General features: G+C 28.8%; 2 protein-coding genes across 2 annotated transcripts; both read right to left on the bottom strand.

The window, feature by feature from the left end:
• Positions 1 to 6,704: 6,704 nt before the first annotated feature.
• LOC135131398 (microfibril-associated glycoprotein 4-like) lies at positions 6,705 to 8,174 on the bottom strand. Its single transcript, XM_064059143.1, has 4 exons — positions 7,923 to 8,174; positions 7,289 to 7,865; positions 7,009 to 7,242; positions 6,705 to 6,958 (listed from the first exon to the last, which is right to left on the bottom strand). The coding sequence occupies exons 1-4, from the start codon at positions 7,977 to 7,979 to the stop codon at positions 6,798 to 6,800; spliced, it is 1,029 nt and encodes a 342-aa protein (XP_063915213.1). The 5' UTR covers positions 7,980 to 8,174; the 3' UTR covers positions 6,705 to 6,797.
• A 5,623-nt stretch (positions 8,175 to 13,797) lies between these two features.
• On the bottom strand, positions 13,798 to 23,897 carry LOC135131397 (microfibril-associated glycoprotein 4-like). The gene is made up of 5 exons (XM_064059142.1): positions 23,810 to 23,897; positions 14,996 to 15,079; positions 14,377 to 14,938; positions 14,097 to 14,330; positions 13,798 to 14,046 (listed from the first exon to the last, which is right to left on the bottom strand). The coding sequence occupies exons 1-5, from the start codon at positions 23,864 to 23,866 to the stop codon at positions 13,886 to 13,888; spliced, it is 1,098 nt and encodes a 365-aa protein (XP_063915212.1). The 5' UTR covers positions 23,867 to 23,897; the 3' UTR covers positions 13,798 to 13,885.
• Between the last annotated feature and the right edge of the window lie 25 nt (positions 23,898 to 23,922).

Below are 23,922 nucleotides of genomic sequence, written 5' to 3'. Positions count from 1 at the left end.
TATGGATATTTTAAATTTTCAGTTTTTAAAATTTCAGGTTTTTCGATTTCTCGTGTTTTCAGTTCATCTGTATTTCAGTTTTTCAATTTTTGGAATTTTTAAATTTTTGATTTTCCATTTTTTGTTCATTTTTCTATTTTCCAATTTTTCGATGTTTCGATTTTCCAATTGTCCGATTGTCCAATCTCCCGATTTTCCTATTTTAATTTTTTTTATTTTTTCAAGTTTGGATTCCTCGAATTTATAATTTTTCTATATTTAAATTTTTCAATGTTTTAAATTTTAGATTTTCCGATTTATCGATTTTTCATTTCAAAATCTCGATTTTTTAACTTTAGATGTCTCAATTTTTCAATATTTTTCCATTCTTCAAATTTTCGATTACTCGATTTCTTTATTTTTGGATTTCTCAATTTTTCGATGTTTCAATGATATGATTTCTCAGTTTTTATCCTCTTCAATTTTACGGGTTTTAAATATTTCGATTTTTCAATTTTTTCAAATTTTGACTATTCTAAATTTTCAGTTTTTTCGATTTTTCAGTTCTTCAATTTTTCGATTTTCAGCTTTTTGATTTTTCAATTTTTCTTCTATTTTTCATTTTTTTAGTATTTCGACTTTTCGATTTTTCGACTTCTGGATTTTTCGATTTCTCGACTTTTCACTTTTTGGATTTTCGTTTTTTCAACTTCCGAATTTTCAATTTTTCAACTCGATTTCTCAATGTTTCAGCTAATTGATATTTTAACTTTTCAATTTTTACAATTTCAGGTTTTTCGATTTCTCGTGTTTTGAGTTCTTCTATATTTCAATTTCTCAATTTTTGTCCTCTTCAATTTTACGGTTTTTAAATTTTTCGATTTTTCAATTTTTCAAATTTTGACTATTCTAAATTTTCAGTTTTGCGATTTCTGAAGTAATCTTTTTTTATTTTTCCGTTTACTGACTTCCTAAATTTTCGATTTTTCAGTTCTTCAATTTTTCGATTTTTTAGGCTTACGTTTTTCGACTTTGCTGTTTTAGTATTTTGATTTCTCAATTTCCCAATTTTTAATATTTCTTTCAGTTATGGGATTTTTCAATATTTCGGTTTTTTAGGCTCCTGGATTTTTTCTGATTTCTCGAAAATTTAGATTTTTCAATTTTTCGACAGTTTTATGCTTCGATTTCTCAATTTTTTAACTTTTCGATGTTTTAATTATTCAATTTGTAAAATTGTAAGTTTTCGATTTCTCCTGTTTTCAGTTCTTCTATATTTCTATTTTCCCAAATTTTTAAATTTTCGGTTTTTCAATTTTTTGATTTCTCGATTTATCGAATTCAGATGTTTCGATGTTTTGATCGTTCAGTTTCTTGATTTATCAATTTTTCAATTTTTAACTTTTCTTCTCGGCTTTCGATTTCTCGATTTTTTCATTTTTCAGTTTTTCAGTATTTTTATTTTTCAGTTTTTCAGTGTTTCAAATTTTGACGTTGCTAAATTTTTGATTTTCCCATTTCTCCACTTCCCAAAGTTTCGATCTTTCAGTTCTTCAGTTCTTCAATTTTTCGATTTTCAGGTTTCTGATTTTTCAATTTTTCTTCTAGTTTTCAATTTTTTAGTATTTCGACTTTTCGATTTTTCGGCTTCTAGATTTTTCGATATTTCGTCTTTCCACTTTTTAGATTTTCGTTTTTTCAACTTCCGATTTTTCAATTTTCCAACTCAAATTCTCAATGTTTCAGCTTATTAATATTTGAACTTTTCAATTTTTAAAATTTCAGGTTTTTCGATTTCTCGTGTTTTCATTTATTCTGTATTTCAATTTCTCAATTTTTGTCCTCTTCAATTTTACGGTTTTTAAATATTTCGATTTTTCCATTTTCAAATTTTGACTAATCCAAATTCTTTGTTTTCCGATTTCTGAAGTAGTCTTTTTTTATTTTGCCTTTTATTGACTTCCTAAATTTTCGATTTTTCACTTCTTCAATTTTTCGATTTTTTAGGCTTACGATTTTTCGACTTTGCTGTTTTAGTTTCTCGGTTTCTCAATTTCCCAATTTTTTAATTTCGCAATTTTATGAATATTTTTTCAGTTACGGGATTTTTCAATTTTTCGACAGTTTTATGCTTCGATTTCTCAATTTTTTAACTTTTCGATGTTTTATTACTTCCCGAGCGAAAGCAAAGGAAGTATTGTAATCGAGTCCGTCGGTCGACTCTCTACTTTGACGTTTTCTCGATCTTTCATGACCCCTAGAAGACGAAGAAATAGGTCTCCCATTTCCGTCTGTCTGTCCGTCTGTCCGTCTGTCCGTCTGTCCGTCTGTCCGTCTGTCCGTCTGTCCGTCTGTCCGTCTGTCCGTCTGTCCGTCTGTCCGTCTGTCCGTCCGTCTGTCCGTCCGTCTGCCGTCCCGGATTTTTATTAGACAGATAATCTCCGAAAGTACTCGACCGATTGTTGTGAAATTTTGTACTTATATTAAGAATATCATGTAGATGGTAAAACGCTAACCAAAATTTGTCTAATCATCCCCACCACTAATGCGATGACGTCACTTCAAAATTGTACATAGTAAATGGGTTTTCAATTGTATAAAATAACATAGTCCTACACATGTAGTTTACAACTCTGAATCGACTTTTCACCCGAAACGTCCAGATTTTTGGAAAAAAAATCAAAATTATAAAACAACATTTTGAAATTTAATTTTTAATCTGCTAACCAGAATTCTTTGAAATGTTGTAGATGTTTTAAGGCTATAAAGAGCATCATAAATCTTTAGTCAAAAAATATTTGCTTATCCCCTCCAAAAACTTTATGACGTCAGCTCAAAAGTTTGTGGAATAAATCATATCTAAAATGTACAAAATATGATGAGTCTGTGCTTGTCATTTATCACTCCATTCATATTTTTTGGATTTGCATATACAGAGTGACTCAAAAAAATTAATGAATGCGTAAATATATTTTATTGATTTAATCAGGAACTACAAAACGGAATGCTCTGACATCTTGCAGATGTTTTAAGGTTATAAAGAGCATAATAAATGTTTAGTCAAAATATATTTGGTTATCTTCTACAAAAAACTGATGACGTCAGCTCAAAAGTTTGCCGAATAAATCGTATCTAAAATGTACAAAATATGATGAGTCTGTACTTGTGATTTATCATTCCATTCATATTTTTGGATTTGCATATGCAGGGTGACTCAAAAAAATTAATGAAAGCGTGAATTTATTTTATCGATTTAATCAGGAATTACAAAACCGAATGCTTTGAAATCTTGGGAATATTTTAAAGTTATTATAAGCATGGTAAACTTTTGTTCAAAATGTATTTGTTCATCCCTCCTAAAAAAATTGATGACGTCACCCTTAAATTTTGCTGAATAAATCCTATCTAAAATGCAAAAAATATGATGAGTTTGTACTTGTGATTTATCATTCCATTCATATTTTTTAGATTTTCTTAAGAGGTGGTTCAAAAAAATTAATGAAGTCAATTTATTTTATTGATTAAATTAAAGGCAACACTTATTATTAGTATTACACCCCAACCAACCCAATTTGGTAGACACAAAATTTGTTAAAGGAAAAACTCGGTTGAAACATAAGGGTAGCACGCTTATTTACATCGACTTTAACATTACAGACCTGCATTTGTTTTATGCGCTCACTTGGTTCCGCGAATGTGAAATAGACATGTTTATAATCAACCAATTGTGAATTTCACCGTCAAGAATTAAAATAAAACCCAATGTTTTATATAATAAGCGGAAGTCGAAGCAATAAAACCTATGGTCGTTTGTTTACAGTTTCTCTGTTTGACTCTCACGTATGCTGTTACGCTTGTCATCTTAAATTAAGAATGTTTATACATAAACGATTTTCAGTTGCCTTTCATATTACAGCGGAATTTTGCCGGGCTACGTCACGATTATAGGTGGGGACGCGCTGAATCGCCGGGACTCAGTAGCGGGTGATAGATAATCACTGAATTTAATCAGTACTAATTCCATAAATATAATTAACGATTTATTAATCAAACGGCTAAGTAAATGAGAACGGGAATTAACAGCAGAGTGCAACGAAACAGCGTTATTCTAATCTCAAATAAACGAAGTGCAGTCCGCAACCGCAATGAATTCGCATCCCGTACGAGCCGTACCTAGTTTGGCCTTGCCTAGCCCGACAGAAATCCGCTCTCTAGATATTACACACCGGCGCCGTATACGTGAGTAAATTGTTTCGTTATTTTATTGATTATAAGAAATCAATATTCAAAACGACCCAATTCATTTTCCCGAAAATTTGGGAATACAATAATTTTATTCTTAGTATTACACTACATCTATCCCAACTGATATACGTGTCCTTGCAAAAATGTTGATGACGTCATCACATTTTTTTTTTAAATTCCCACTACAAAAATGTAATGAGAAAAAAAAACACAATAGGCATGCAGTCGTCAAGTTTCCGACATCGAGGGAAGTACTGTCTAAACTCTTTAGACCAATTTTTTTTCTATTTTTAAAATTCTAGGTTTTCCGATTTCTCCAGTTTTTAGTTCTTCTATATTTCAATTTTCCCGAATTTTTAAATTTCAGATTTTTCAATTTGTTGATTTCTCGATTTATCGAATTCCGATGTTTCGATGTCTTGATTGTTCAGTTTCTTGATTTATCAATTTTTCAATTTGGAACTTTTCTTCTCGGCTTTCGATTCCTCGATTTCTCGATTTTTTTATTTTTCAGCTTTTTAGTATTTTTATTTTTCAGTCTTTCAAATTTTGACGTTGCTAAATTTTTTTATTTTCCCATTTCTCGACTTCCCAAAGTTTCGATCTTCAGTTCTTCAGTTCTTCAATTTTTGGATTTTCAGGTTTTTGATTTTTCAATTTGTCTTCTATTTTTCAATTCTTCTGGATTTTTCGATTTCTCGACTTTTCACTTTTTGGATTTTCGTTTTTAAACTTCAGATTTTCAATTTTTCATCTCCTTTATAAGTATACGTCTATTTCTCAATGTTTCAACTTATCGATATTTTAACTTTCCAATTTTTAAAATTTCAGGTTCTTCGATATCTCATGTTTTCAGTTCTTCTATATTTCAATTTTCAATTTTCGAAATTTTTAAATTTTCGATTTTCCATTTTTCTCATTTTTCGAGTTTCCAATTTTTCAATATTTCGATTTTCCAATTGTCCGATTGTTCAATCTCCCGATTTTCCCATTTTAATTTTTTTTATTTTTTCATGTTTGGATTCCTCGATTTTACAATTTTTCTATATTTCAATTTTCCCGAATTTTTAAATTTTTGGTTTTTCAATTTTTTGATTTCTCGATTTATCGAATTCAGATGTTTCGATGTTTTGATTGTTCATATTCTTGATTTATCAATTTTTCAATTTTTAACTTTTCTTCTCGGCTTTCGATTCCTCGATTTCTCGATTTTTTCATTTTTCAGTTTTACAGTATTTTTATTTTTCAGTTTTTCAGCTTTGCAAATTTTGACGTTGCTAAATTTTTGATTTTCCCATTTCTCGACTTCCCAAAGTTTCGATCTTCAAGTTCTTCAGTTCTTCAATTTTTCGATTTTCAGGTTTTTGATTTTTCAATTTTTCTTCTATTTTTCAATTCTGCTGGATTTTTCGGTTTCTCAACTTTCCACTTTTTAGATTTTCGTTTTTAAACTTCAGATTTTCCATTTTTCATCTCTTTTATGGGTACGTCTATTTCTCAATGTTTCAACTTATTGATATTTTAACTTTCCAATTTTTAAAACTTTAAGTTTTTCGATTTCTCGTGTTTTCAGTTCTTCTATATTTCAATTTTTCAATTTTCGGAATTTTTAAATTTTCGATTGTCCGATTGTTCAATCTCTCGATTTTGAAATTTGAGATTTTCCAATTTTAATTTTTTTCATTTTTTACATTTTTCTATATTTAAATTTTTCAACGTTTTAAATTTTAGATTTTTCGATTTATCGATTTTTCATTTCTATATTTCCATTTTTCAATGTTTCGATTTTTTAATTAAGCCATCTTGTTTTTTCGATTTTTAAAATTTTTCGACTTTTGGAGTTTTAGATTTCCCGATTTTTTAAGTTTTCGATTTCTCAATGTGTTCAAGATTATCAGTTTTGGGAACTTTTCAATTTTTTTTTTTTATTTTTCGATTTTTAAAATTTTATTTAGTTATTTTACATTGTAGAGTTAGAACAGATATTGTTGTCATCTCGGCAGCCCCTGACAGCTCGACAAGGAACCGGGCACTCTGCTTGCGCCACGTGTTTCTGTGTTATTTAACCTCAGTTCCATTTAAGCATCAATGAACAAAATATTTACAAGAAAAAAAAACTAGCAAAGATTTATAAAAACAAAAAAAGATCTGGTGATTATAAAAAGTTACGTGAGATTAGGAACTGCAGAGCATGAAAATTTACGTAAGTTAAAATTGTGAGATAGAGAAAAATTGCGAAGTTAACAAATTTACATGAGATTAATATTTTGTGTCCATTCGAGTTATTGGATGAATTTAAAAAGTGAAATTTCAGCGTTAATTTGTGTTAGACTTAGTTAACGATTAAAATCCTAACATGAACTGTGAATTTACAAACAATGAATCAAATTTACACGTGTTAGCGTCAGTCCCAACATGGAAAACGATCAAATAAATCAGTTTTATTGGTTAATTTAGTGATGGAGTTTTCAAGAATGCTCTTGTAGATATACAAATGCTTCTATAAATGCAATAATTACAAAAAAAAGAAAAGATTAACACATTGTAAAGCCGTTTGTCGAGGTACCAAGTCTTCATAGTGTCAAGGAGAGATCCAGTTGTGGTCTAATCAACATTCTGGCCTTTTTCAGATAAAACCTCTCCCCCCATCGAACTCCTTTGTATTTGTCTGTGGCTCCTTTGTAAAGACCAGTCAGTTGACTATGGTGGCATTCACCATACCACCAAGCTCCACCTAAAAAATCACCACCACACTTAACGATTTTCAAGTACAGCGCTACCTACTATACGATTGTGCACAATTTACTCCTGTATGTAAATCTTGGTCTTTGTCCTTAGTAGTAAATTTGAAACCACCATGATAGGCAAACGAATTTTCCGCAGTTCCACTAAACCCTCCCAGCGTTTTCAAAGCATAACCTTCCACTTCACTACCAACACTAAAATGGTCATAACTAGCAAAAGTTTCTTTGTTGTCGGACTCCACTAGTTCGACTAGTAGCTCGTTGACTTGGTAACCTAACAAACAGTTGTTATTTCTTGACCTACAGAAACCTAGACTTACCAGATAATTGATGAATGTTTTCCAAACCTAACCAGAACTCTCCAGCTAGATTCCCAAACCCGACTTTGTAGCTCTGCCAACCTAAATAAAAATCCACTTTTCCATCGAATCTGTTTAGAATGACGGTCCATCCGCCACCTCTCGTGGTCAAATCACAAACCGCCAGAAAAGGGGCAGACGCGAATTTGGGTTTGATTAGGAAAACGCCAGTGACGTTATTTCCACGCTTTTTTACTTCTAGGCAGTTTTCTGGAATAGTCTTTCCTGTGGGGAAAGTTTCTCCTGAATTTTTCAATTCCGTGATTTGCAGCTCCATTTTCTTTAAACTTTCGACAATTTCTTTCGTTTTATTGATTTTCGTAGAATCAGTTGTCACCAGTGTTGGCTTCGGTTTTTCTAAATGACGACTGATTTCACAAGAGGCGGCTACAGAAGTGAACTGCTTTTCTAGATTTTCTAAACGGTGATTAATTTCTCTGATTGTCGATTGTAGTTCCACTTTCTCGTTCAAGGTGTTCAGAATATTTATTAGTTTTTGGCGTTCGGTGTCAGGGGTGATTGTGGAGCTAATAGAAATCTGGAAGAATACGAAATCTGCTGTAAAATATGACCGTAGTTGGTCATAAATACCTACCTGCTCACAGTTACACACTACAACGATGATCGACACGAAGACAAAAGTACACCACATTTTGCCAATCGTTTTCAACGTGTTTAACTGAAAGTCATTCGGGATTATTTAAAAGATGCAAACTCTAGTTCATGGTGAGTTCGGAGGTCAAAAGTCGATAACATTAATTTTGTTTATCAGAACATTGTTTAGTTTATCGTTGTTTTCACTTTCTCGGTATTTTTATTGTATAGTATTGTATTATTGCTCTTTGTATTATAGTATGGGTGGGCGGGGCTAGTAGCTGCTAAGATAAGACTGATTTTGGCATATGGCATATCCGCTAAGAAAATAGAGGGCGGGTGGGCGGGGCTAGTCCGTGTATTCTATTACTCTATTAGCTAGCTATTTTATTGACTAACTAGTTAATCTCTTGAAAAATATTATTATTTACATTTATTATAATATGTTTTTCTATATTTTTTAATATTTTTTTTATTTATTTTGTGGCTGTTCTACTACCCATTACGGTGATTCGCAAGCACTGCCGTAAGCACATTTCCATGACGAACATGTCGTACGAGCAGGCTTTTACAGTCGCATATTCGCGGTTGCGTCTCGGAAGCCCCTGACTACTATTCAAACCTGCATCAGCTCGACAAAGAACCGCGCACTCCGCTTCCGCCACGTGTTTCTGTGTTATTTAACCTCGGTTCTATTTAAGTGTGCGATTTCTATAACTCTGACTTTAAACTACAACTGAACAAGTGACACATTAATCAACAAAATATTTACAAGAAAAAAGAGCAATAAACATTTATTATTATTATTATTATTAAAATTGTGAAGTTAACAAATTTACATGAGATTAATATTTTGTGTCCATTCGAGTTATCGTTTTACATTCCCCCAAACCCAAAAAAACATAGCAGACAATCTGGAGGTTCAAAACGTGCTCAATCCTATGGCGTTGTGCAAATCAAAGGAATAAAATGCGCGCCCCACATGATGCACACTGTTGTTAATTTGTTTAACAAGATTTTACAGTTCAAACATTTGCTCGGTCTGAAAATACCTTTTCAACATGGCCGCTGCCAGAACAAAGAATTTACGTGATGTTAAATTATGCCACACTTTATCAACGATTCAAACAAAGAATTTAAGAAGATTCAAGTCACTGGTTACTTAAAACAATTAGCCTTCAGAGTTTATCTCGGTGATGTGGTGATGATATGATGATAATAAATGCCTAAGTTCGATTTTTCAATTTTTCGAATTTTGACTATTCTAAATTTTCAGTTTTCCGATTTCTGAAGTAATCTTTTTTTTATTTTCCCATTTATTGACTTCCTAAATTTTCGATTTTTCACTACTTCAATTTTTCGATTTTTTTAGGCTTACGTTTTTCACCTTTGCTGTTATAGTTATTCTCCAATTTTTAATATTTCTTTCAGTTATGGCATTTTTCAATATTTCAGTTTTTTCGACTCCTGGATTTTTTTTGATTTCTCGAAAATTTAGATTTTTCAATTTTTCGACTGTTTTATGCTTCGATTTCTCAATTTTTTAAATTTTCGATTTTTCAATTTTTTGATTTCTCGATTTATCGATTTATCGAATTCAGATGTTTTGATCGTTCAGTATCTTGATTTAGCAATTTTCCAATTTTTAACCTTTCTTCTCGGCTTTCGACTCCTCGATTTCTCGATTTTTTCATTTTTCAGTTTTTCAGTGTTTTTATTTTTAAGTTTTTCAAATTTTGACGTTGCTCAATTTTTTGACTTTCCCATTTCTCGACTTCCCAAAGTTTCAGTCTTTCAGTTCTTCAATTTTTCGATTTTCATGTTTTTGATTTTTCCATTTTTCTTCTATTTTTCAATTTTTTAGTATTTCGACTTTCGATTTTTCGACTTCTGGAATTTTCAATTTCTCTTGTTTTCAGTTCTTCTATATTTCAATTTTTCAATTTTCGGAATTTTGAAATTTTCTATTTTCCATTTTTTCATTTTTCGATTTTCCAATTTTTCGATGTTTCGATTTTTCAATTGTCCGATTGTTCACTTTCTCGAATTTCCTATTTCAATTTTCTTGATTGTTTCATGTTTGGATTCCTCAATTTTACATTTTTTCTATATTTGAATTTTTCAGTGTTTTAAATTTTCGATTTTTCGATTTATCGATTTTTCATTTCAATATTTCCATTTATCGATTTCTCGATTTTGCAACTTTAGATGTCTCAATTTTTCAATATTCCAATTTTGGACTTCTTCAATTTTTCCATTCTTCAAATTTTCGATTACTCGATTTTTTTATTTTTCGATTTCTCAATTTTCCGATGTTTCAATAATACGATTTCTCAATTTTTATCCTCTTCAATTTTACGGTTTTTAAATATTTCGATTTTTCAATGTTTTCAAATTTTGACTATTCTAAATTTTCAGTTTTTTGATTTTTCACTTCTTCAATTTTTCGATTTTTTAGGCTTACGATTTTTCGACTGCTGTTTTAGTTTTTCGATTTCTCAATTTCCCAATTTTTTAATTTCCTAATTTTATGAATATTCTTTCAGTTATGGGATTTTTCAATATTTCGGTTTTTTCGACTCCTGGATTTTTTTTCATTTCTCGATTTTTTACTTTTTGGATTTTCAATTTATCATTAAAATTTAGATTTTTCAGTTTTTCGACTGTTTTATGCTTCGATTTCTCAATTTTTTAACTTTTCCATGTTTTAATTTTTCAGTTTTTAAAATTCTAGGTTTTTCGATTTCTCGAGTTTTCAGTACTTCTATATTTCAATTTTCCCGAATTTTTAAATGTTCGATTTTTCAAATTTTTGATTTCTCGATTTATCGAATTCAGATGTTTCGATGTTTTGATTGTTCAGTTTCTTGATCTATCAATTTTTCAAATTTTCAACTCTATTTCTCAATGTTTCAGCTTATTGATATTTTAACTTTTCAATTTTTACAATTTCAGGTTTTTCGATTTCTCGTGTTTTCAGTTTCTCAATTTTTATCCTCTTCAATTTTACGGTTTTTAGATATTTCGATTTTTCAATTTTTTCAAATTTTGACTATTCTAAATTTTCAGTTTTTTTTCGATTTTTCACTTCTTCAATTTTTCGATTTTTTAGGCTTACGATTTTTCGACTGCTGTTTTAGTTTTTCGATTTCTCAATTTCACAATTTTTTAATTTCCCAATTTTATGAATATTCTTTCAGTAATGGGATTTTTCAATTTTTCGACTGTTTTACGCTTCGAGTTTTCAATTTTTTAACTTTTCGATGTTTTAATTTTTCAATTTTTAAAATTTTAGGTTCTCCAGTTTTCAGTTCTTCTATATGTCAATTTTTCCGAATTTTTAATTTTCGATTTTTTAATTTTTTGATTTCTCGATTTATGGAATTCAGATGTTTCGATGTCTTGATTGTTCAGTTTCTTGATTTATCAATTTTTCAATTTTTAACTTTTCTTTTCGGCTTTCGACTCCTCGATTTCCTGATTTTTTCATTTTTCAGTTTTTCAGTATTTTTATTTTTCAGTTTTTCAAATTTTGACGTTGCAAAATTTTTTGATTTTCCCATTCCTCGACTTACTAAAGTTTCGTCCTTTCAGTTCTTCAGTTTTTTAATTTTTCGAATTTCAGGTTTTTGATTTTTCAATTTTTCTTCTACATATTTTTTAATTTTTTAGTATTTCGACTCTTCGATTTTTCGACTTCTGGATTTTTCGATTTCTCGACTTTTCACTTTTTGGATTTTCGTTTTTTCAACCTCCGATTTTTCAATTTTTCAACTGTATTTCTCAATGTTTCAGCTTATTGATATTTTAACTTTTCAATTTTTAAAATTTCAGGTTTTTCGATTTCTCGCGTTTTCAGTTCTTCTATATTTCAATTTTCAATTTTCGGAATTTTTAAATTTTCGATTTTCCATTTGTTTCATTTTTCGATTTTCCAATTTTTCGATGTTTCGATTTTTCAATTCTCCAATTGTTCATTTCAATATTTCAATTTTGGACTTTTTCAATTTTTCCATTCTTCAAATTTTCGATTACTCGATTTTTTTATTTTTCGATTTCTCAATTTTCCGATGTTTCAATGATGCGATTTCTCAATTTTTATCCTCTTCAATTTTACGGTTTTTAAATATTTCGATTTTTCAATTTTTTCAAATTTTGACTATTCTAAATTTTCAGTTTTTTTCGATTTTTTACTTCTTCAATTTTTCGATTTTTTTGGCTTACGATTTTTCGATTTTGCTGTTCTAGTTTTTCGATTTCTCAATTTCCCAATTCTTTTAGCTATGGGATTTTTCAATTTTTCTACTGTTCTACGCTTCGATTTCTCAATTTTTTAACTTTTCAATATTTTAATTTTTCAATTTTTAAAATTCCAGATTTTCGATTTCTCCAGTTTTCAGTTCTTCTATATTTCAATTTTCCCGAATTTTTAAATTTTCGGTTTTTCAATTTTTTGATTTCTCGATTTATCGAGTTCAGATGTTTGTATGTTTTGATTGTTCAGTTTATTGATCTATCAATTTTTCAATTTTTAACTTTTCTTCTTGGCTTTCAACTCCTCGATTTCTCGATTTTTTCAATTTTCAGTTTTTCAGTATTTTTATTTTATATGTATATGTATATTTCATTTCTCGACTTCCAAAGTTTCGATCTTTCAGTTCTTCAGTTCTTCAATTTTTCGATTTTCAGGTCTTTGATTTTTCAATTTTTCTTCTATTTTTCAATTCTTCTGAATTTTTCGATTTCTCGACTTTTCACTTTTTGGATTTTCGTTTTTTAAACTTCAGGTTTTCAGTTTTTCATCTCTTTTATAGGTACGTTTATTTCTCAATGTTTCAACTTTTTGGTATTTTATTTCAATTTTTAAAATTCCAGGTTTCTCGATTTCTCGTGTTTTCAGTTCTTCTATATTTCAATTTTTCAATTTTCGGAATTTTTAAATTTTCGATTTTCCATTTTTTTTTCATTTTACGATGTTTCGATTTTTCAATTGTCCTATTGTTCACTCTCTCGATTTTGAAATTTGAGATTTTCCAATTTTAATTTTTTTGATTTTTCCATGTTTGGATTCCTCGATTTTACAATTTTTCTATATTTGAATTTTTCAATGTTTTAAATTTTAGATTTTTCGATTTATCGATTTTTCATTTCAATATTTCCATTTTTCAATGTTTCGATTTTTTAATTTTGCCATCTTGGTTTTTCGATTTTTAAAATTTTTCGACTTTTCGATTTTTAGATTTCCCGATTTTTTAAGTTTTCGATTTCTCAATGTGTTCAAGATTATCAGTTTTGGGAACTTTTCAATTTTTTTTTTTTTATTTTTCGATTTTTAAAATTTTATTTAGTTATTTTACATTGTAGAGTTAGAACAGATATTGTTGTCATCTCGGCAGCCCCTGACAGCTCGACAAGGAACCGGGCACTCTGCTTGCGCCACGTGTTTCTGTGTTATTTAACCTCAGTTCCATTTAAGAAGCATCAATGTACAAAATATTTACAAGAAAAAAAAACTAGCAAAGATTTATAAAAACAAAAAAACATCTGGTGATTATAAAAAGTTACGTGAGATTAGGAACTGCAGAGCATGAAAATTTACGTAAGTTAAAATTGTGAGATAGAGAAAAATTGCGAAGTTAACAAATTTACATGAGATTAATATTTTGTGTCCATTCGAGTTATTGGATGAATTTAAAAAGTGAAATTTCAGCGTTAATTTGTGTTAGACTTAGTTAACGATTAAAATCCTAACATGAACTGTGAATGAACAAACAATGAATCAAATTTACACGTGTTAGCGTCAGTCCCAACCCGGAAAACAATCAAATAAATCAGTTTTATTGGTTAATTTAGTGATGGAGTTTTCAAGAATGCTCTTGTAGATATACAAATGCTTCTATAAATGCAATAATTACAAAAAAAAGATTAACACATTGTAAAGCCGTTTGTCGAGGTACCAAGTCTTCATAGTGCCAAGGAGAAATCCAGTTGTGGTCTAATTAGCATTCTGGCCTTTTTCAGATAAAACCTCTCCCCCCATCGAACTCCTTTGTATTTGTCTGTGGCTCCTTTGTAAAGACCAGTCAGGTGACTGTTGTGGCATTCACCATACCACCAAGCTCCACCTAAAAAATCACCACCACACTTAACGATTTTCAAGTACAGCGCTACCTACTATACGATTGTGCACAATTTACTCCTGTATGTAAATCTTGGTCTTTGTCCTTGGTGGTAAATTTGAAACCACCATGATACGCAAACGAATTTTCCGCAGTTCCACTAAACCCTCCTAGCGTTTTCAAAGCATAACCTTCCACTTCACTACCAACACTAAAATGGTCATAACTAGCAAAAGTTTCTTTGTTGTCGGACTCCACTAGTTCGACTAGTAGCTCGTTGACTTGGTAACCTAACAAACAGTTGTTATTTCTTGACCTACAGAAACCTAGACTTACCAGATAATTGATGAATGTTTTCCAAACCTAACCAGAACTCTCCAGCCAGATTCCCAAACCCGATTTTGTAGCTCTGCCAACCTAAATAAAAATCCACTTTTCCATCGAATCTGTTTAGAATGACGGTCCATCCGCCACCTCTCGTGGTCAAATCACAAACCGCCAGAAAAGGGGCAGACGCGAATTTGGGTTTGATTAGGAAAACGCCACTGACATTATTTCCACGCTTTTTTACTTCTAGACAATTTTCCGGGATAGTGGTGACTCCGGGTACTGCGTTTAGTAGTTCGGCGAGTTTTTTAAATCTGTCGTCTAAGTCTTTCGTGATATTGACTCTAGAAGCGGTTAGTTTCTGTTCGATGATTTCTAATTTACGACTGACTTCGTTGGAAGTGGTTGTAGGACTGAATTTGATTTCCGCGTAATGTTTGTCCAGATTTTCTAAACGTTGGTTAATTTCTCTGATTGTGGATTTTAGTTCAACTTTCTCGTTCAAGGTGTTCAGAATGTTTATTAGTTTTTGGCGTTCGGTGTCAGGGGTTATTGTGGAGCTAATAGAAATCTGGAAGAATACGAAATCTGCTGTAAAATATGACCGTAGTTGCTCATAAATACCTACCTCCTCACAGTAACACACTACAACGATGACCGACACGAAGACAAAAGTACACCACATTTTGAAGATCGGTTTCAACGTGTTTAACTGAAAGTCACTCGGGGTTATTTAAAAGATGCAAACTCTAGTTCATGGTGAGTTCGGAGGTCAAAAGTCGATAACATTAATTTTGTTTATCAGAACATTGTTTAGTTTATCGTTGTTTCCACCTTTTCGGTATTTTTATTTTTATTTACATATTAATATTTTTTTTCTATCATTTCTTACAACACTTATAACTTAGATACTACATATTTGGACTTAAACTACACATTTACAAATTAAAACTAACAATGTCGGTGTACTTTAATACTCTATCAACTAGCTAATTTATTGACTGTTTTTGGCAAATGACATTCCCTCTGAGAAAAGAGGGGGTGGGTGGGCGGGGCTCTTACCTGCATCAGTTCGACAAGGAACCGCGCACTCCGCTTCCGCCACGTGTTTCTGTCTTATTTAACCTCAGTTCTATTTAAGTGTTCGATTTCTATAACTCTGACTTTAAACTACAACTGAACAAGTGAAACATTAATCAACAAAATATTTACAAGAAAAAAGAGAAATTTGTATGAGGTGAAAAATTGCGAAGTTAACAAATTTACATGAGATTTTGTGTCAATTCGAGTTATTATTCGAGTTAGCTTTGAGAGTTTATTTCGGTGATGTGATGATGATATAATGATAATAACTGCCTAAGTACGATTTTTCAATTTTTCCAATTTTGACTATTCCAAATTTTCAGTTTTCCGATTTCTGAAGTAATCTTTTTTTATTTTCATTTTTTGACTTCCTAAATTTTCGATTTTTAACTTCTTCAATTTTTTGATTTTTTAGTCTTACGTTTTTCAACGTTGCTGTTTTAGTTTTTCGATTTCTCAATTTTCCAATTTTTTAATTTCCCAATTTTTTGAATATTTCTTTCAGTTATGGAATTTTTAATATTTCGGTTTTTCAACTCCTGAATTTTTTTTGATTTCTCGAAAATTTAGATTTTTCAATTTTTCGGCTGTTTTATGCTTCGATTTCTCAATTTTTTTAATTTTCTATTTTTCAATTTTTTGATTTCTCGATTTATCGAATTCAAATGTTTCGATGTTTTGATTGTTCAGTTTCTTGATTTATCAATTTTTCAATTTTTAACTTTTCTTCTCGACTTTGACTCCTCGATTTCTCGATTTTTTCATTTTTCAGTGTTTCAGTATTTTTATTTTTCAGTTTTTCAAATTTTGACTTTGCTAAATTTTTTGATTTTCCCAATGCTCGACTTCCCAAAGTTTCGATTGTTCAGTTCTTCAGTTCTTCAATTTTTGGATTTTCAGCTTTTTGATTTTTCAATTTTTCTTCTAGTTTTCAATTTTTTAGTATTTCGACTTTTCGAGTTTTCGACTTCTGGATGTTTCGATTTCTCGCCATTTCAATTTTTTGATTTTCGTTTTTTCAACTTCTAGTTTCTCAATGTTTCAACTTATTGATATTTTAACTATTCAATTTTTAAAATTTTAGGTTTTTCGATTTCTCGTGTTTTCATTTCAATATTTCCATTTCTCGATTTCTCGATTTTTCAACTTTAGATGTGTTATTATTTCAATTTTGGGCTTCTTCAATTTTTCCATTCTTCAAATTTTCTATTACTCGATTTTTTTATTCTTCGATTCCTCAATTTTCCCATGTTTCAATGATATGATTTCTCAATTTTTGTCCTCTTCAATTTTACGGGTTTTTAAATATTTCGATTTTTCAATTTTTTCAAATTTTGACTATTCTAAATTTTCGGTTTTTTTCGATTTTTCACTTCTTCAATTTTTCGATCTCTCCAGTTTTCAGTTCTTCTATATTTCAATTTTTCCAAATTTGTAAATTTTCGGTTTTTCAATTTTTTGATTTCTCGATTTATCGAATTCAGATGCTTCGATGTTTTGATTGTACAGTTTCTTGATTTGGCAATTTTTCAATTTTTAACTTTCTTCTCGGCTTTCGACTCATCGATTTCTTGATTTTTTCATATTTTAGTTTTTCAGTATTTTTATTTTTCAGTTTTTTAAATTTTGACGTTGCAAAATTTTTGATTTTCCCATTTCTCGACTTCCCATAGTTTCGATCTTTCAGTTCTTCAGATCTTCAATTTTTTGATTTTCAGGTTTATGATTGTTCAATTTTTCTTTTATTTTTCAATTCTTCTGGGTTTTTCGATTTCGGGACTTTTCTCTTTTTGGATTTTCGTTTTTAAACTTCAGATTTTCAATTTTTCATATCTTTTATAGGTACGTCTATTTCTCAATGTTTCAACTTATTGATATTTTAACTTTTCAATTTTAAAAATTCTAGGTTTTTCTATTTCTCGCGTTTTCAGTTCATCTATATTTCAATTTTTCAATTTTCGGAATTTTTAAATTTTCTATTTCCCATTTTTTTTATTTTTCGATTTTCCAAATTCTCGATGTTTCGATTTTTCAATTGTCCGATTGTTCAATCTCTTGATTTTCCTATTTTAATTTTTTTGATTTTTTCATGTTTGGATCCCTCGATTATACAATTTTTCTATATTTGAATTTCTCAATGTTTTAAATTTTAGATTTTCCGATTTATCGATTTTTCATTTCAAGATCTCGATTTTTTAACTTTAGATGTCTCAATTTTTCAATATTTTTCCATTCTTCAAATTTTCGATTACTCGATTTTTTTATTTTTCGATTTCTCAATTTTCCCATGTTTCAATGATACGATTTCTCAATTTTTATCCTCTTCAATTTTACGGTTTTTAAATACATCGATTTTTCAATTTTTTCAAATTTTGACTGTTCTAAATTTTCAGTTTTTTCGATTTTTCAGTTCTTCAATTTTTCGATATTTTAGGCTTACCATTTTTCGACTTTGCTGTTTTAGATTTTTGGTTTCTCAATTTCCCAATTTTTTAATTTCCCAATTTTATGAATATTCTTTCAGTTATGGGATTTTTCAATTTCTCGACTGTTTTACGCTTCGATTTCTAAATTTTTTAACTTTTCGATGTTTTAATTTTTCAGTTTTTAAAATTCTAGGTTTATCGATTTCTCGAGTTTTCAGTTCTTCTATATTTCAATTTTCCCGAATTTTTAAATTTTCCATTTTTCAATTTTTTGATTTCTCGATTTATCGAATTCAGATGTTTCGATGTTTTGATTGTTCAGTTGATTTATCAATTTTTCAATTTTTAAATTTTCTTCTCCGCCTTCGATTCTTCGATTTCTCGATTTTTTCATTTTTCAGTTTTTCAGTATTTTTATTTTTCAGTTGTTCAAATTTTGACGTTGCTAAATTTTTTGATTTTCCCATTTCGCGACTGTCCAAAGTTTCGCTCTTTCAGTTCTTCAGTTCTTCAATTTTTCTAAAATCGTAAAATTGAAAAATAGAGGAATGCAAACATCAAAAGATCAAAACAATAAAAATTCGAAAATCTAAAATTTAAAAATCGAAAAACTGAAAAATCAACGAATCGAGAAATCGAAACTGGAGATTTAAAAAAATAGGAAAATTGAAAAATCGGATTATTCAAAAATCGAAACATCGAAAAATCGAGAAACCGAAAAGCAAAAAATCAAAAAATCCAAACATAGTAAAATTCAAAAACTGAGACATCGAAAAATCGAAAAATCAAAAGACCAAAAAATCGAGGAGTCGAAAAATTCGAGAAGTCGAAAAACCGAAAAACTGAGAAACCGAAATAGGCCAAAATCGAAAAATCGAAAACTTAAATACCTATGGAAAATCGAAAATTTAAAATTTCGGAAAACTGAAAAATTAAAATATAGAACTGGAAACCCGAGAAGTCGAAAAATCCAGAAATTTAAAAATTAAAAAATTAAAGCATGAAAAAGTTGAAAAATTGAAATATAAAACAATCGAAAAATTTCAAATATAAAAAAACCAAAAACTGAAAATCCAAAAATAAACAATTGAAAAATCTAGAAGTCGAAAAGTCAAAGAATCGAATATATTGAAAAATCTCAAAACTGAAAGAAATATCCAAAATTTGAGAAATCGAAAAACCAATAAAGCGAAGTCGAAAAATTGAAGAATTGAAGAACTGCAAAATCGAAACTTTGAGAACCGTGAAAATCGAAAATAGATTGATTGAGAAATCAGAAAACTGAAAATTTAACGTCAAAATTTGAAACGTTAAAAAATATAAATACTGAATAACTGAAATGTCAAAAAATCGAGAAAAATTGAAAAATCCAGAAATTCAAAAGCCCAAAAAGTAGAAAATCGAAAAACTAAGAATTCCAAAAATCGAAACATCGAAAAATTCAAAAACTGAGACATCGAGAAATCGAAAAATTAGAGGATCGAGAAATTGATTAGTCGGAAGCCGAAATGGAAAGTTAAAAATTGAAAAAATGATAAATTGAGAAATTGAACAATCAAAACAATGAAACATCTGAATTCGATAAATTGAGAAATCAAAAAACTGAATAATCGAAAAATTTTAAAAAAGACAAACTGGAAAATCGAAAATTTAAATTAAAAAATTCGAAAAATTGAAAAATTGAAATATGGAAGAATTGAAAACTCGATATATCGAAAAATCTAGAATTTTAAAAAAGGAAATATTAAAACATCGAAAAGTTGAAAAATTGAGAAATCGAAGTATAAAACAGTCGAAGAATTGAAAAATCTAAAGTTTAACAATAAATTGAAAATCCAAAAGTAAAAACTCGAGATCAAAAAAAACACATCAATTCAAAAATCGAAAAGTCGAAAAATCAAAAACCTGAAAAATCGAAAAATTGAAGAACTGAAGAACTGAAAAATCGAAACTTTGGGAATTGGAGAAATGGGAATATAAAAAAATAAATTAATTGACAAATCCGAAAACTGAAACTTCAGAAACGTCAAAATTTGAAAAATAAAAAATATTGAAGAACTGAAAAATGAAAAATCTAAAATCGTAAAATTGAAAAATAGAAGAAGGCAACCATCTAAAGATCGAAACAATAAAAATTCGAAAATCTAAGATTTAAAAATCGAAAAACTGAAAAATCAACGAATCGAGAAATCGAAACTGGAAAATTAAAAAAACTGGAAAATTGAAAAATCGGATTATTCAAAAATCGAAACATCGAAAAATCGAGAAACCGAAAAGCAAAAAATTGAAAAATCGAAACATAGTAAAATTCAAAAACTGAGACATCGAGAAATCGAAAAATCAAAAGACCAAAAAATCGAGGAGTCGAAAAATCGAGAAGTCGAAAAATCGAAAAACTGAGAAACCTAAATAGGCCAAAATCGAAAAATCGAAAACTTAAATACCTATGGAAAATCGAAAATTTAAAAATTCCGAAAACTGAAAAATTAAAATATAGAACTGGAAACTCGAGAAGTCGAAAAATCTAGAAATTTAAAAACTTAAAAATTAAAACATGGAAAAGTTGAAAAATTGAGAAATTGAAATATAAAACAATCGAAAAATTTAAAATATAAAAAACGAAAAACTGAAAATCCAAAAATAAACAATTGATAAATCTAAAAGTCGAAAAATCAAGTATCGAAATATTGAAAAATCTCAAAACTGAAAGAAATATCCAAAAATTGAGAAATCGAAAAACCAATAAAGCGAAGTCGAAAAATTGAAGAATTGAAGAACTGCAAAATCGAACCTTTGAGAAGCAAGAAAATCAAAAATAGATTAATTGAGAAATCAGAAAACTGAAAATTTAACGTCAAAATTTGAAACGTTAAAAAATATAAATACTGAATAACTGAAATGTCAAAAAATCGAGAAAAATTGAAAAATCCAGAAATTGAAAAGCCCAAAAAGTAGAAAATCGAAAAACTAAGAATTCCAAAAATCGAAACATCGAAAAATTCAAAAACTGAGACATCGAGAAATCGAAAAATTAGAGGATCGAGAAATTGATTAGTCGGAAGCCGAAATGGAAAGTTAAAAATTGAAAAAATGATAAATTGAGAAATTGAACAATCAAAACAATGCAACATCTGAATTCGATAAATTGAGAAATCAAAAAACTGTATAATCTAAAAATTTTAAAAAAGAAAAACTGGAAAATCGAAAATTAAAATTAAAAAATTCGAAAAATTGAAAAATTGAAATATGGAAGAATTGAAAACTCGAGATATCGAAAAACCTAGAATTTTAAAAAATGAAATATTAAAACATCGAAAAGTTGAAAAATTGAAAAATCGAAGTATAAAACAGTCGAAGAATTGAAAAATCTAAAGTTTAACAATAAATAGAAAATCCAAAAAGTAAAAAATCGAGATCAAAAAAAATCCATCAATTCAAAAATCGAATTGTCGAAAAATCGAAAAATTGAATAATCAAAAACCTGAAAAATCGAAAAATTGAAGAACTGAAGAACTGAAAAATCGATACTTTGGGAATTGGAGAAATGGGAATATAAAAAATAAATTAATTTACAAATCCGAAAACTGAAAATTCAGAAACGTCAAAATTTGAAAAATAAAAAAATATTGAAGAACTGAAAAATGAAAAACCTAAAATCGTAAAATTGAAAAATAGAGGAATGCAAACATCAAAAGATCAAAACAATAAAAATTCGAAAATCTAAAATTTAAGAATCGAAAAACTGAAAAATTAACGAATCGAGAAATCGAAACTGGAAATTTTAAAAAATTTGAAAATTGAAAAATCGAAACATCGAAAAATCGAGAAACCGAAAAGCAAAAAATCGAAAAATCGAAACATAGTAAAATTCAAAAACTGAGACATCGAGAAATCGAAAAATCAAAAGACCAAAAAATCGAGGAGTCGAAAAATCGAGTAGTCGAAAAATCGAAAAACTGGCAAACCGATCTAGGCCAAAATCGAAAAATCGAAAACTTAAATAACTATGGAAAATCGAAAATTTAAAAATTCCGAAAACTTAAAAATTAAAATATAGAACTGGAAACTCGAGAAGTCGAAAAATCTAGAAATTTAAAAACTTAAAAATTAAAACATGGAAAAGTTGAAAAATTGAGAAATTGAAATATAAAACAATCGAAAAATTTAAAATATAAAAAACGAAAAACTGAAAATCCAAAAATAAATAATTGAAAAATCTAGAAGTCGAAAAATCAAAGAATCGAAATATTGAAAAATCTCAAAACTGAAAGAAATATCCAAAAATTGAGAAATCGAAAAACCAATAAAGCGAAGTCGAAAAATCAAAGAATTGAAGAACTGCAAACCGAAACTTTGAGAAGCGAGAAAATCAAAAATTGTTTAATTGAGAAATCAGAAAACTGAAAATTTAACGTCAAAATTTGAAACATTAAAAAATTTAAATACTGAAGAACTGAAAAGTCAAAAAATCCAGAAATCGAAAAATTTAAAAGTTCAAACATTGAACAATTAAAATATCGCAAAATTGAAGAATCGAGAAATTCAATTCAATTTAAAAAATTGAAAAATTGAAAAATCGGAATATTGAAAAATGGAAAAATCCAGAAATTGAAAAGCCCAAAAGTAAAAAATCGAAAATCCAAGAATTCCAAAAATCGAAACATCAAAAAATTCAAAGACTGAGACATCGAGAAATTGAAAAATCAGAGGATCGAGAAATTGATTAGTCGGAAGCCGAAAAGGAAATTAAAAGATTGATAAATTGAGAAATTGAACAATCAAAACATTGAAACATCTGAATTCGATAAATTGAGAAATCAAAAAACTGAATAATCGAAAAATTTTAAAAAAGAAAAACTGGAAAATCGAAAATTAAATTTAAAAAATTCGAAAAATTGAAAAATAGAAGAATTGAAAGCTCGAGATATCGAAAAACCTAGAATTTTAAAAAATGATGTATTAAAACATCGAAAAGTTGAAAAATTGAGAAATCGAAGTATAAAACAGTTGAAGAATTGAAAAATTTAAAGTCTAACAATAAATTGAAAATCCAAAAAGTAAAATCTCGAGATCAAAAAAATCCATCAATTCAAAAATCGAAAAGTCGAAAAATCGAAAAATTGAAAATCAAAAACCTGAAAAATCGAAAAATTGAAGAACTGAAGAACTGAAAAATCGAAACTTTGGGAATTAGAGAAATGGGAATATAAAAAAATAAATTAATTGACAAATCCGAAAACTGAAACTTCAGAAACGTCAAAATTTGAAAAATAAAACAAAATTGAAGAACTGAAAAATGAAAAATCCAAAATCGTAAAATTGAAAAATAGAGGAATGCAACCATCAAAAGATCAAAACAATAAAAATTCGAAAATCTAAAACTTAAAAATCGAAAAACTGAAAAATCAACGAATCGAGAAATCGAAACTGGAAATTTTAAAAAATTGGAAAATTGAAAAATCGGGATAAAAATCGAAAAACCAAGAATTCCAAAAATCGAAACATCACACAGAGAAATTGATTAGTCGGAAGCCAAAAAGGAAAGTTAAAAATTAAAAAATTGATAAATTGAGAAATTGAGCAATCAAAACAATGAAATATCTGAATTCGATAAATTGAGACATCAAAAAAACTGGAAAATCGATAATTTAAATTAAAAAATTCGAAAAATTGAAAAATTGAAATATGGAAGAATTGAAAACTCGAGATATCGAAAAACCTAGAATTTTAAAAAATGAAATATTAAAACATGGAAAAGTTGAAAAATTGAGAAATCGAAGTATAAAACAGTCGAAGAATTGAAAAATCTAAAGTTTCTTGTATCTGTATCTAGATACTTTTATCTTCCATATATCTATATCTGTATCTAGATACTTTTAAAAGTATCTGTTCCCAACACTGAATGTGAACTTTAGTTAATCATAAGCACTTGCCTCCTCACAGTTACACAGCACAATGGCCACCGACACCAAGACAAAAGTACACCACATTTTGCTAACACCAATGTTTAACTGAACATCAGTCAAGGCTATTTATAAAATGATAA

Source organism: Zophobas morio, unplaced genomic scaffold, assembly GCF_036711695.1.
Source record: "Zophobas morio isolate AGI-343-1 ecotype UQ-CSIRO unplaced genomic scaffold, CSIRO_AGI_Zmor_V1 ptg000020l, whole genome shotgun sequence".
Classification (NCBI taxonomy): domain Eukaryota; kingdom Metazoa; phylum Arthropoda; class Insecta; order Coleoptera; family Tenebrionidae; genus Zophobas; species Zophobas morio.
This window is presented reverse-complemented; position numbering and strand designations above follow the sequence as displayed.

Bases quoted from the DNA above. Each gene is read 5' to 3' on its own strand.
- LOC135131398 (XM_064059143.1), bottom strand. From the start codon at position 7,979: ATGTGGTGTACTTTTGTCTTCGTGTCGATCATCGTTGTAGTGTGTAAC. The intron at 7,866-7,922 runs GTAGGTATTTAT...GTATTCTTCCAG, and splicing joins TAGTGTGTAACTGTGAGCAG to ATTTCTATTAGCTCCACAAT. The intron at 6,959-7,008 runs GTAGGTAGCGCT...GTGATTTTTTAG, and splicing joins AAATTGTGCACAATCGTATA to GTGGAGCTTGGTGGTATGGT.
- LOC135131397 (XM_064059142.1), bottom strand. From the start codon at position 23,866: ATGTGGTGTACTTTTGTCTTGGTGTCGGTGGCCATTGTGCTGTGTAAC. The intron at 15,080-23,809 runs GCAAGTGCTTAT...AGTGACTTTCAG, and splicing joins TGCTGTGTAACTGTGAGGAG to TTAAACACGTTGAAACCGAT. The intron at 14,331-14,376 runs GTAAGTCTAGGT...ACTGTTTGTTAG, and splicing joins AAACATTCATCAATTATCTG to GTTACCAAGTCAACGAGCTA.